The 14210-nt window shown below is 32.1% G+C and overlaps 1 protein-coding gene across 1 annotated transcript; it reads right to left on the minus strand.

Annotated features, from left to right (window-relative positions):
* Positions 1 to 3293: 3293 nt before the first annotated feature.
* Positions 3294 to 4762, minus strand: LOC111384548 (uncharacterized protein At5g39865). Its single transcript, XM_023008839.1, has one exon. The coding sequence runs from the start codon at positions 4489 to 4491 to the stop codon at positions 3631 to 3633; it is 861 nt and encodes a 286-aa protein (XP_022864607.1). The 5' UTR covers positions 4492 to 4762; the 3' UTR covers positions 3294 to 3630.
* Between the last annotated feature and the right edge of the window lie 9448 nt (positions 4763 to 14210).

Below are 14210 nucleotides of genomic sequence, written 5' to 3' on the forward strand. Positions count from 1 at the left end.
TGATCACTAAACGAACATCTCTCAGTTTGGGTGAACTCATTTGCAGAACACATTGCTTTTTAAATTTTGGTAGAAAAAAAACGGTGATTCATCTACAAACAATCTAAAATCTAGAAGGCTCAGATGATAAAAATTAAATAAACACATCCATAATTAATATTAATTAATTTGATTAGAGATGGCAAAATAACCCACCCCGTCCAGTGAAGAAATTAAAAAAACCATAAATAGTTTGAGCATTATTTGCTTTGAATTTTAAAATTCTGAATTTGTATTTTATAATAATAGCATAACTCGAAATTTTAAAAATGTAAATAAAAAGGGGGGTGGGGGGACAAGCCACCCCTCACCGCCCCGCCTAGGAGAAGGCATGGCGGGGCCAGCCCCGAACCCGCCACTTCAACCTCTAAATTTGACGATATTTTGTGGAGTAAACAGTATTTTAAATATTTTAATAACTTTATAGTATTGCTTGAATTATTATATATTTCATATGCAGATATGGGTTTTTCCCAACTTTTTTTAATGATGAAGACCCATTTAAAACAATTACAAATATTTAATCATAAGCACAAAGTTTGATGAAAATTAAGCCCTTTTTGTTTAGCTAAAAATATGAATTAAAGTTCAATTTAAAATTAACAATTAATTTTAATCACACATTTCATAAGATCCCCAACTTTTCAATTACAATTTCATCAAAATTTTAATAAATTTTGATTTTTATCTAAGTCAAACAAGGACTAAATAGGATTATAGAATAACGACACAAAGGTTGATATCTCAATAGCCCCCTACTAGGCTTTTCGATTCTCCACTTTAGTGAGACTTCTATTTTGTCCAAAAACATATTGAAAAATCAATTTAATTCTTTGTTGGTGATTTTAAAATTAACACAGTAATCATGCAGCTAGCCCTTTTTGATGTACAGAGAAAATAATTTCAAGCGAAAGGGAGTACATAATTACAAAAGAATGCTTTTGCCAACTGTAAATTATATTTCCATTATTAAACTAAAAGAAAGGTGGAAACTTTTTGTCCATTATGTTATGATGTATTAGGTAGGAAGGCTCATAGAAAACAATGATTTTGCCATAACCGAATCTTAAAGTAATCTTAGAACATTTTTCCTTGTCTTGACAGGTGGAAAACAAACTCAAATTAATAAAAATTTCATATATCAGGTCCTTGTTTGAGCCCCGTTTTGAAAAAAAGAATGCATTTTGAATAGTAGATTGACGGAGAATTTGTGATTAAAAATTAAGGAAAAATTTTGGATTTGTATTTGATGTTATTTTATTGAATAATATGTTGTTGAAATTAAATTTTAAAAATTTTTTTTTAGAAGAATTGGGCTCAAACAAGGGATAAGGACTTAACTTTCTCTCAATCAGAATTGACCACACTGAGAACAACAAGGCACCTAAATATGTAAACGCACCAATCCACCTTTGTTATTTTATATATAACAAAATTTCCAACTAGACAATAATGGGGAGGCGGGTGGACCTCCCTGACCCAATCTATTGTCATTCCTAGATGCTCATTGCTAAATGAGTAATGTTATTTAACAACACTATTACAAGTCCAACAACTCTTTACGTCCTAACAATATTCCAATTCTCAAAGGTACCAATAAGCTAGTCCAAGTCAAATTAAGCTGGTTGATTCAAATCCAAATATAAAATTTTAGTCAAAATAAGCTGACACCATCGATACCCAAATTTTTTATTATTATTATTATTTTTTTTTTTAAATAAGTTGATTTGAGGATTGAAAGTGCCTCCACCTGAGTGGCTACAACATTGAGCGTAACAACTAACAAGCCAGAAGGCAGAGTTTGTGGAAAGCACAGATTTCCTTCAACACCACTAGTTCTTCGACAGGATTCATAAAGATAATAAGAACCTTCAATATGTAGTTATTCTTCTATATACATAAACTGCAATTTGTCTTCAAAGTTCTGAGAGAGAATCTGTAGGCTAAAAAATGATAAATATGTTGTCAAACTTCCAGGACCCTGAAGGAAGAACACACCCTTTCATGTTGATGTTACATTCGAGACGAGATGAAAACACGTCATATTGTAATGCTATTTAACACCACTAACGTTTGTCTAAGTGACAGCACTGGTGACATTATATTACAAGTTCAATTAAATACACAGAATTATGACTCATTTAATATGACCTACGATATACTAATACCCAAACTGGTATTCAACACCACTGGTAACAAACAAAGGGAGCAAAAATCTTTGCAATCCAAATTGAATTGAAGTTTTAGAAACATATTTCCATACAGATGAGCACAACTTATAGCACGGTTCACTTTGCAAATTGCGAATTTTACTCTCAATGTTGATTAAAGAAAATCAAGATGCCAAATTTTGACTGACAAATCCATTCCTATGATCTAGTTCAGGAAACTAACTTGTATTGATATGTTGAAAGTCTTTCATAGAGTTCCAGAAAATCGCCAAATGGAAAACTTCTTTTCTTTCTAAACTCACGATACAAGCAAAAAATTATCATTCTCAATTTCTAAAATCATTATAGTATATAATGGCCAAAATAATAAATCATCCCTGCATCAATTTGATACTATGAAAATGGATCAATTGTGCAGAAATTTTCTAGTCTACAAGTAACTAAAAATTCAGAAATCATTTTAAAAGGTTCAATTCAAGGATTAGATATAGAATGGTTGAGACTCTACTTCGAGGGTGATGGTTTCAGTCAATTAGTTAGATATATCAGCCAATGCATATCTTCAAAATTTTTAAAAACCCACTAGCTCCAAGTTTACTTCTCCCATAGCAGACATTTCTCTTTAAATTGAGTCACTGAAGCAATATTGCAAAGAAAGAAAGAACGTGAAAAGAAAATTTGAAGTAATAAAGCCAGTGATGAAAATTTTTGAAACAGAGATAAAGATCATGCAAATCCAACCATGTAAAAATTCGATAAAACGGCAATAAGAATTTCAATCGCTGATTATTAAAACAAACGAGTTTTTCATCAAACTCCACCCTAGCTGCCTAATAAATGCAACTGTATCACGTAGAGTCTGCGCATCATGACACGCAGGGTACATATATTAAGCATCACAATCAAGATGGGCATTTGAGGTGCATAATCAACAACAAGTTCATATTAGTGTACGCCATCTGGCATATACTATAATCTATACTCTCAAATTGAATTGAATCATTTCAGTCCAACAATGCTAGTGTGTTCCTCAGGGGCCAGAGAGATTGAAAAGCAGTTAAAAAGCAATGTGACGAACATGGATGATAAAACCAAAGTGATTGTTCAAACCACCAATATTATCAATTTCATTAAGATTTCATCACAGGAATCTTTTGCAGCATATAGCCACGAGTGCCTCAGCATAATGGGCACTTTAATACTGAAAGTCACCGTTCACCACCAAGGTGAACATCAGATATAGTCACCCAATATTGTGACTTGATACTACACAAGCTATTTACAGAGCCTATTATCTCAGCATTTTGAGTCAATAAACCACATATCATAATCAATAACATTCCAATAACCCAGAAACTATACTCAGTAGCACGCAATCACAGCATCTTCCTAATTATTAAAATCAACTCACAATAATCGCTCACGGGCAGCATAGAGGACAGCGAACCAGCCCATTCTCATTGCACTCAGGGCACCTCTTCAGCTGCTCCTCATCCTCATCAAATACTTTACGGCTTCCATTGCAGCTCGTGCACGGGAAAAACCTCACATCGTCGCATGCCTCACAAGGCTCCAGCGGACGCATCGGTAACCCCTTGAGCAGCCTCACCAGCTCGCCTGCCTCGAGCAGCTGTTTAACAACTTCAGCTCCACCAATGTACTTCCCCTTAATAAAGACTTGGGGCAAGTTCACATTGGTTTCCCCCAATACTTTATGTAACTCCTTTTTGTATGCAGCATCCATTGATATGTCTCTCTCATCAAGATTTACACGAAACCCTCTAAATATCAGTCGAATACTATGGCAATCCTGGAATGTTCTTCTTATACCACGGAGGCTGGTAAAGTAAATGACAACTCTGTCCTCCGTGCCTGGGAGCCGGAATGGAGAATCTGGTACCGGAGAAGGGATATAATCGTCAAACGATTTGGACTCCGGCAGCAACAACAATTTTGTGGATTTCGTGGGTCCAGGCGAGGGGGGTTGCAGGGATTGTGAATTTGGGGGTTCCTTGGGGGATTCGAAAATTGAGCATAATTTTTTTACCTTTCCCTTGAACGAAATTCCGGCGGAAACCATTGATCCAAAGGAAGAATTATAGAGGTTCTTGATGGAGCCCTTACGCTGTAAAGCCGGAGAGGTGTACAAGTCGTACAGGGGCTTTTTTGTAACTTCACTTGACATGTTCACCGTAAAAGATCGATTCATCATCGCATTCGAATTCGAATTCATCATCTTGTCTTGGTTTGCCTCCGAGTAATCCATTTCATATTTATCCATAAAATCAAAAAACAACAAAGAACGAGATGGATGGTAATTAAGCCGTTTCCTTTTCTAATAATTCTGGGAATAAGATCGAGGAGATCTTCAACGAGAACGACGACGGATGAGGGCGGGTAGGCGGCGGAGGAGGGTGGTTGAAAGGATGAAATTGCAGACGTAAATTGAAAGAAAAGAGGGAGGGGGTGTAGCTTTTTGAAAAGGCAGGAGGGTTGGGGTCCGTGGGGCCTTTGTTATGTTTCTGTAAGCTGCGTTTGCACGCGGAATGAACGGAGGATTTACTCAAATCGCACGTCTGGTTTTTATTTTTCTATTTTTTCAACGCATTATTTATGAAAATGAGTTTGTTTTGATTGTTTTATTTTTATTTGTTTAATTTTTTTCCGTGAGACTGAGAGGAGGAAGTTGACTCTTTCCTTTTTTGAATTAGAGGAAATGGCATAACAGGTCCCTACTCTTTACATAAGATAGCATTTGAGTCCCTAACTAATTTTTGTCCATTAACTGCGTTAGCATTCACGAAACATTGGCAAATAGCCCGATAACCAAAAGGCCTTTTATCCAAAAAAGGTCTAATAAAATATATGAGAAATTTAGAGAGAGAGAGAGAGAGGGACGAGGGAGGGGGCGGGGGGATCAATTATCGAGGAAATACCTCAATTTAGTCTAAATAAAAGGAAGGTTTGTGAGAATAGACCAAAAAATAATAACATTTGAAAAATAACCTTTGAACAATTGTCTTTCCAAAAATACCCTTACTAGGAAATTGCAACCAAAGCCACTATAATGTATAAAAACTTTCAATTAGGTCCTCAAGAAAATATAGATCAAAAATCTTTAATAAATTTAAACCCAAATATTATACAAAACTTTATTGATCTAAAAAATGCAACAGAAAATGAATTAAACTATTTAGAAAAAGATCTAAAAGGATTCTTTACGGAGTATTTAGATCCAAAATTAAAAAATAAAAATGTTTTCATAGATAATAATACAATCAAAACAGAAAATTATATATATAAACTAATTCTGAATCTGAGAAGAAGAATTAAAGAACTAAATATAATTATTGAAGAAAAAGTATTAATAAAAAATAGTGAATTTTATAAATTTTATTGTGATATTTTAAATACTTATGAAAATTTTATTGGCTTAAAAATATTAACCCCTCCGCTGCACACTTCGATGAAATGGTATTAGAGCCATGTTACGAACCAAAAATTATGATGAATATAGTAGATGAAGAAAATATAATAGAAGAATTTTTGAGAAAAGTTGAAAAACATAAAAAACCTATTTATCCCTATTTAGATTTATAGAACATACATTAAGAGGAATTGTTTCTGAATGGTGGAGAAAATTACTAGAAACTAGTAAAGGAAGGGTAAAATATGGAGCAAGTAGGACTGAAAGATTAGATAATAGAAATTCTTTAAATAAACAAAATATTCAGGAGATATTAAAAAGATTTGAAAAAATCTTAAGAACAGAATTCCTAGGAGATAGGTATACTTCTAATAATGAAGAAAGAAAACAAGATGAATATAATTAGGGAATGATAGCAATGGAAAATTTAAAAATATGTGATATGTGTGAACTAGAAAGATACACATGTAAATTTGAAAAAATATACTATATATTAAACCAAGGAGATTATCAGGAAAATAAACCTATATTAAGATCTTATTTTATTAAGTTACCATTCCCATGGGGAATTAAGTTATTAAAAGAATATGAAAAATTACTACCTCTAGGAGAAGAGGAAGGAGTAGAAATAGATAGTCTTGAAAGTAGAATTGAATTTACAAAAAGAATGATAGGCATATGGTGTAGAGAAGTTTTAGAAAATAGAAAGGCATATAAAATAAGAAAGAATTCATTATGTTGTTATAAAGATAATGGCCAAATTGAACAATTTGGATGTCATAAGAAGAAATATAAACCATATAAGAAATATAAAAGAAAATTCAAAAACTTCAAGAAAAGGAATTTTAAACCACATAAAAAGTATTTCAAGAAAAGAAATTGGAATAAACCAAGAAACATTAAAAAAATGTAGATGTTTTATTTGTAATGAAAAAGGACACATTGCCCCTCAATGTCCTAAAAAGAAAGATAGACAAAATATAAAAACTCTTAGAATTTATGAAAAATTTCAAGAACATAGTGATATAGAACCAATTGAATATTTTGAAAATCTAAGTAGTGAATGCAGTAGCATTTATAAATTAAATACATCCTCATCAGAAGAAGATTATGAGGAGATAGTATATATGAATCAAGAGATACAACAATCAGAAATAGAAATAGAGACAACTGAAGAAGTTGAAGATTTTATAGAAGGTATAAATCAAGAGATCACCTTTGATATTAAAAAATACTCATGAATCACTAAGAAAATACTAGACCTACAAGAAAAAGATGTATTCCATCAAGAATTCTTAAGAATTTTACCAAGAGTAAATAAAACAATTGTAAGTATGAATTATAAAGAAATGTCTATCAATATAGAAGATACTATAGGAAAAGCAAGAATTCCTATAATTACAAAAGAATGGGTAAAACAAAAATTATCTAAAATTTCAGAAAATGTAAGAAATAAATTGAAATGTATTGAATTAGGAGGAGTCCAGATAATGGTAAAAGGATTCTTTAGAGAAGGTATGAATATACCAATAAAAATCTACTGTATGGACAATAGAATCTTACAAGATCCTATAGATGGTCTATTAGGAACAATTGTAAGAAACTTAGTCTATCAAAAGATAATATTTACAGTAAAACCAAATTATGCAATATCTTTAAATGATGAATATATTGACCAAAGTTTCAATCTATACTATAGAGTTGGAAACTTGAAAATATTACGAAGAAGTAAGGCTATTAGTATAAGCATAAAATCAATTTTTGCTTTTAGTACTAGCCATCATAACAATCTAAGGAAGATAACTGAAAACATTATCATACATAAAGATTTTGAGGAATTAGCACAATATATTCCTCCTAGAAAATACCAAGAACATGAAGTCACTATACCAGAACAAATAATGCTTGATTTCCACAAACAAGCTAGAGAAATTAATTCTGAAGGAAAATTAATAAGAAGAAATAGTGTTAGCTTAGAAGGAGATAATCTTATTGCAAGATTTCCCTCTAGACAAGACTCTAGGATAAGCAGACTTAAGAATCTAAGTATTGCTGAACTATCAAGTTCGCAATATTACATTAAGACAAGATATGTAAATCAAGAAGGATACAAGAAGAATCTTCTTGTCCTCATAGATACTGGAGCAGATAAAAGTCATGTAAATGCTAAATTTGTTAGTCATTTAATAGACTTTGAAATATCAGAACCATATATATTTAAAGATTATTTGGGAAATAATCTTGAAATAAGAAAATATGTTAAATTCCCTCTTATACTTATAGGAGAGGATCAGAAAGAATATACTAAATAAATAATTCTATATAAATATGAATTATATGGAGTAGATCATTCACCTATTCTACTAGGAATGAACTTTCTTGAGAAATATAGTCCTTATAAAATCTACCAAGGATATTTAAAGATAACAGTTGATGATAACTCAATTATCATCTCAAGAATAGATGAAAATATGAAATCATTGTTATCATGGAAAGAGTAATAAGTACTAACCCCATGAGTCCATATATTGAAATTACACTTAATATAAAAAGCTATTGTAGAATTAAATTTCATGCTTACTTAGATACAGGAAGTACAATAAGCTTATGCTTACCAAATGTATTACCATCTGAATACTGGAAATACAATTCAAAAAGGATTGTCACTGCTACAACAGCAGGTGGAAATAAGGTAATATATAGCAAATATGCTACGCAAGTACCTTTTCTAATTTCTTTTAGAGAAGTATTTGTTGATACAATATACATGTCAACCACAATTGGATGTGATATTTTATTAGGACAAAATTTCCTATTAAAATATTCACCATTTACACAATATATTGATAAGTATATGTTCACAACACCTTGTGCACATAAAATATTTACACCAAAAATAAATAAAGCTGTTACAATAGCATATACAGATATAAACCATCAGAGTTCCTCAACCCAGCGTGGTGGATGTTGGAGTACAGAAAAATTTAAACCAGTTACAGTCTTAAAAATAACAACAGAAAATAGATTAGAAAAATTGAAAAAAGAAATTTCTAAAACATATTCTGAAAATCCGTTAGAAAAATGGAATACTGATAAAGTAAAGGCAAAGATAAAATTAACCAATCCAGATACTATTGTTAGAGTCAAACCCATGAAATACAGTGTAGATGACCAAAAAGAATTTAAAGATCAAATAAAAGAACTGCTAGAAGCCAAGTTAATTAGGCCTAGTAAAAACCCACATAGCAGTCCAGCCTTTATGGTTAGAAAACATAGTGAAATAAAAAGAGGAAAAGCAGAATGGTGATAAATTATAAGAAATTAAATGAAGTTACTAAATTTGATGGATATTACTTGCCAAATAAGGACACCCTTATTAAAAAAGTACAGAACAAAAAGATATTTTCAAAATTTGATTGTAAGTCAGAGTTTTGGCAAATCATGCTTACAGAAGAAAGTAAACCACTAACTGCATTTAGTACCCCCAATCCTTTAGGACAATACGAATGGAATGTAATGTCATTTGAATTGAAAAATGCACCATAGATATTCCAAAGGAGAATGGATGAGGTAATCAAACCAATTACTCATTTCTGTATTGCATATGTAGATGATTTACTTATTTATTCAAATAATATTGATGAACATATTGAATATCTTGAGAAATTTTGTTATATTATGAAAAAATATGGTATTACACTTTCTCAAAAGAAAGCTGAGATAGCTAGAACAGAGATAGAATTTTTAGGATTATTTATAAAAGAAGGAGAATTACAATTGCAACCTCATATTGGAGAAAAGCTTCAAAAATTTCCTGAAAAAATCAAAGATAAAAAATAATTACAAAGTTTCCTTGGTATATTAAATTATACTGAAGGATTCATTGAAAATTGTGCCAAATTAAAAAATTATTTTCTTCCAAAGTTGAGAAAAAATATTATGTGGTCTTGGGAAGAACAAGATTACGAAAATATAAGGAAAGTTAAAGAAGAATTAAAGGTATTGCCCAAACTTGTAATACCACAAGAAGAAGATTTCTTTATCCTTGAAACTGATGCTTCAGATAATTTCTGGGGAGCAGTGTTAAAGGTTAAAAAGAATCATAAAGAATATAAATGTGAAAAGAATTGTTCTTGTCCTGAGATACTTGCAGGTTATACATCAGGAACATTCAAAGAAGTTGAAACAAGATATGAAACAAACAGGAAGGAACTCATTGCTGTAAAAAGAGGAGTTCAGAAATATGAGGATTATCTATTACCAAAGAAGTTCTTAATTAGAACTGATAATACTCAAATTAAAGCATTTTTGAAAAATAATGTTGATCCATCTATTACTAATAGATATATTATTAGGATACAAATTTGGTTCTCATATTTCAAATTTGATATTGAATACATAAAAGGTAAAACTAACTTTCTTCCTGATTATCTTAGCAGGGATGGAGCTGGAACAATTAAGGACGAAAGTCCAAATACTTGAAATAAAAGTTTCCTATTTGAAAACACAAATTCAAAATATCCAAGATAGCCTTCGAGGCAAAAATATAGCCCTTGAGGCAGAAGTTACTTATACCAAATCTAGTATCCCTTCGCAGGAATTTGTGAATACTAGCACTCTCCCCGAGGATAAAGGGAAAGAAAAAAAGGTAATAGGAACCCCTTTACAGGGAAAACTTGAACCTATTACTGGTAATAAAGATATTCAAGATATCAAAAGAGAAGGTAGCTCTTCACAGAGCCAAACTCAATCTAAACTTTCTATTGAAAGGATAGATCCAAAAGATATTGTCAAAATATGTCATAAAGCAAAAATTCCCAGAAAAGATAACCATGAAGAAGTAACACTCTTTATTATTATTTTTAATATTTTATCAGATTGGTATCTGGAGATTGGAAAGTGGATAAAGACTCTCCACTATTCAAAATACAACAAGATAAATTTTTATCCAGGAGCACCAGCCAACTGGGTTCGAAATTGTTTTGAGATAGGAATATACTTTGTATATATCCTAGCAAAGATCTCAAAGAAATAGCTCAACTTCCAGCCAACATTAGAAAAGCTGTTAAAAGATATACTGAAGTCGTCAAGACAACAAATATATATATCAGATTCCATTCAGCAACCATGGAATGGGATCCCGTTCTTGAATATATGCATCCATCGCTCCATGTGATAAAAATGGGACTTACAAATCAACATTTTTTACCAACCAATCAAAAGGTTGTTAAAAATGGATATCAAGATATTCTAAATATGATGCCCTACAGAAGAGCAAAAGGGTACAAAGAGATATTTGAACATGTAACTCAGATAATTACTGAGAAAGAAAAAATATGGGTTTATCCATCTGAAGATCATATTATCTATTCCAATGCAAGGATGGCTACCAAGGAAGATAATATTTGTTATCTCGACCATTTATTATCTGCAATTATTTCCAACCAAGTGCATAGATCAGAAGATATGGCTAAAGAACTATGCAAATTACTCTGGAATTACAGTGATCACCATTGTGAATACTGTGTAGTTGAAGATACGAGCCAATCATCTCTTAATAGTGAAGAATTCCCTGCAGAATTCTTTGATTCGAAAATGAAAAAGTGATGGTGACAAAAGCAGCCCTTTATCACTACTTTAATAAAGAAATTTATTAAAGAAAAACTGTGGCTACTAAAAGACAGAAGATAATGCAAGAAAAGTCTCCATAATTGTAACTACCCCCACCAATTGTTACAAGTGGCAGACAAACTCAAAAGATAAGGTATCTAATTTCAAAAGGAGAGGTCCACTAGCAAGAAAATAATGGAAAAATTCGGTGGAGATAAGATGGCCTAGCTACCCAACAAAGAAAGGTGGAAAACACCTGTCAAGATAAGGTTCCCAAAAGCTTCTATAAAAGGAGGCAAGAAGGAAGAAGGAGGACATCTCGAAATAGCTTATCTCTAAAACACTCAGAGGAAACACATCTTAGATAGATCTTTTGTAATTTGTATACACCACTTGTATTCAGAAAAATATTAGATAGCTTGAAGATAGCAAAGCGTGTAATAAGGTAATCACTTATGGAGTTCTAAACTTCATAAGGTGAGTACCAAAAGTATGTAAATATAGTTTGTAAGCATGTACAATTTCAGTTTATGAATATCAAAGTAAAGTTTGTTATGTTCAACAAAACTTTCATAAAAGGATTTCGTTAAGTTTCTCATGATTTCTCGGCAGTACAGATAGAGATTTTAAAAGATTTTCAAAACTTTGATTTTGAATGGATGTTAGCCATGCCAAAGTACCCGTCTTTGATGAATGGTTTAGGGGAAAAAAGCAATTTTCTAACAAAAATTTGTAGCACCTTGTGTGTGAGCTATCTTTTAAAATGTCGTTCCAAGTAAGAATTTATTCTGAAGAGAGTTTGGATAGAGGTGAAAACAGATACTCTGGATACTGTGAGATAGCGTCTGTGGCAACACGGCTAGTTCTCTAGAGTGAGAAATGCAATCTTAATTGAAAAGCCTTTTGCGGAAGCAGTTGTGGACCCAAATGATTTCAAAAAATATTTTAAATCTTTACTTGATTCAGAAGATTGATTAAGTACATGCAAAGCATCTATAAGAACATACTGGAGGGAAAACCTATTTATTTCCACTTGATTACTGTAAGTTATTTACTTATTTTTACATACTTATATTTTAATTATTCTGATGAACAATTCACAAGCATCCACATCCACTAATGATAATAATCTCATATTATTCTTAGATGAAAGAGATGTTTCGTTTTTACTTAAATTAGACGAAAAATCTGATGATATATTTCCTGTTGGTAAAGAAAAAATTGAAGAAATGTATAGAGATATAGATTATAATTGTAGAAATAATATAGAATTTAATTCTGTAGGAACTAGTAGAGAAATAAGAAAGGCAGAGGATATTATAACTAAACATAGAGATATACAAGAAGAGATTTTAGAAAGATTATTTAAAGGATATATAACCAAGAAAGGACAACCCATAATCTTTGAAGAACTACTAAAATATAAGGAATATTTAAAGGTGTTCGAAAGATTGAAAAATATAGATATAGGTCCTGATTGAAAAATCCTTAAGGATATAAGACACATCTTGCAAATAACTTTAGTAAGGGCGAAATAGTATTTTTAACAAAAGAGACCATTGTGAAAAATAGGAAGAATTTTTTAGCCTTTCTAAAAAGTACCCCTTAATTATCCAATACCCTATTAACAATTCAAGAGGCAATTCTCTCAATGATTCTCACTTTCAATAAACCAAAGACTTTTGCAATCAATATTGAGTTCTTTTCCTTTAAATTAATCTTAAACAAGCCATTTCAAGGTTATAATACCATCCATTTAAATTTGACTTCAAATTTGTGATTATTTTTTTCTTTAATTGCTTAGCTTAGAAATCGTTAAGTTATAGTATAGAACGTTGTTGAACATTACGTACTGTAGTTTAAATTTGCTTATTGTGATTTAAACTTGTGCATTGTAGTGTAAATTTCAAGTTTAAATAATTGTAGGGCTGATTTCTCTTTTTCTCTTTTTTCACAAACGGTAAGTGTTACTGAAAAGTGTTCCTCGCCGATCACTTGCAGTAACAACAAATATTAAGAGGAAAAACCCAATAAGAAAAACCAATTCCTTACCCGTTTATGATTACAAGTGGAACCTCAGTTGAAATCGAGCTACCTTCGTTAGATAATCTCAAGAACTCTTGTTTGGTACGTCCAATGTAATATATATAGGAAAATAAAGGGGAGAGAATTTAACCTTGTCACAGTAAAAAGTGTCCAGGACCTCGGTGGAGCTTGAGAAACAGAACTTGCCAAGTAACGAGATCATCCATGGTAAATAGAAATTCAGGATCTTGTGCTCCGATTCAAGAAAATAAGCTCATTAGCCAATAATAATAATTACATGAAAAATCTGCAATCATATCATAAATCCGAATCCACGACCATGAGAATCGTATTTAGAGGGTATTAAGCAAGGAAATGGAAGGGTTCCTTTACTAATCTAGATCTCCACATAAAATTTTTGCTTCTCATTGCACTCAACTTGCATTTAACCAGCACCAAAAATTTCGTCTTCCATTAGGATCATTGAGATGGTGGTGGACCAACACCCTCCGATTTGCCTGGTAGTGCTCAGCGTTTCGTCTGCTTCGTCCAGTATATATGACTTGAAAAATGAAGGCGGGGCTTCCTCCCCCGTTTTACCTCCGGTGTGAGAATTAGTTTATAGGCTTGAAAAAATGTGATTGGAATTCTAATGGTGAAAAAGAGAGATAGAGAGAGAGAAAACCTCTTTCCTGTGTCGCGTCCGGAGGTATTTATAGACATTAGGGGCCGAGTAACCGCTGGGCGGATGTGGTGCCACGTGTCCCATGTTAGCGTTCCCACTATGCCCACGTTCTGAGTGGGGGGTCTCTAGTTTCCCGCCTGGAGATCATTTCCGTATTGTCGGCCATGGAACCTAGTTAATTCACTAGGAGTTTTATGGTTAAGTGTTTGGATAGGCAGTCCCATGCCAGTTGTAAACCTCGCGTAGTGGTAGA

This window comes from Olea europaea, chromosome 3, assembly GCF_002742605.1.
Source record: "Olea europaea var. sylvestris chromosome 3, O_europaea_v1, whole genome shotgun sequence".
Classification (NCBI taxonomy): domain Eukaryota; kingdom Viridiplantae; phylum Streptophyta; class Magnoliopsida; order Lamiales; family Oleaceae; genus Olea; species Olea europaea.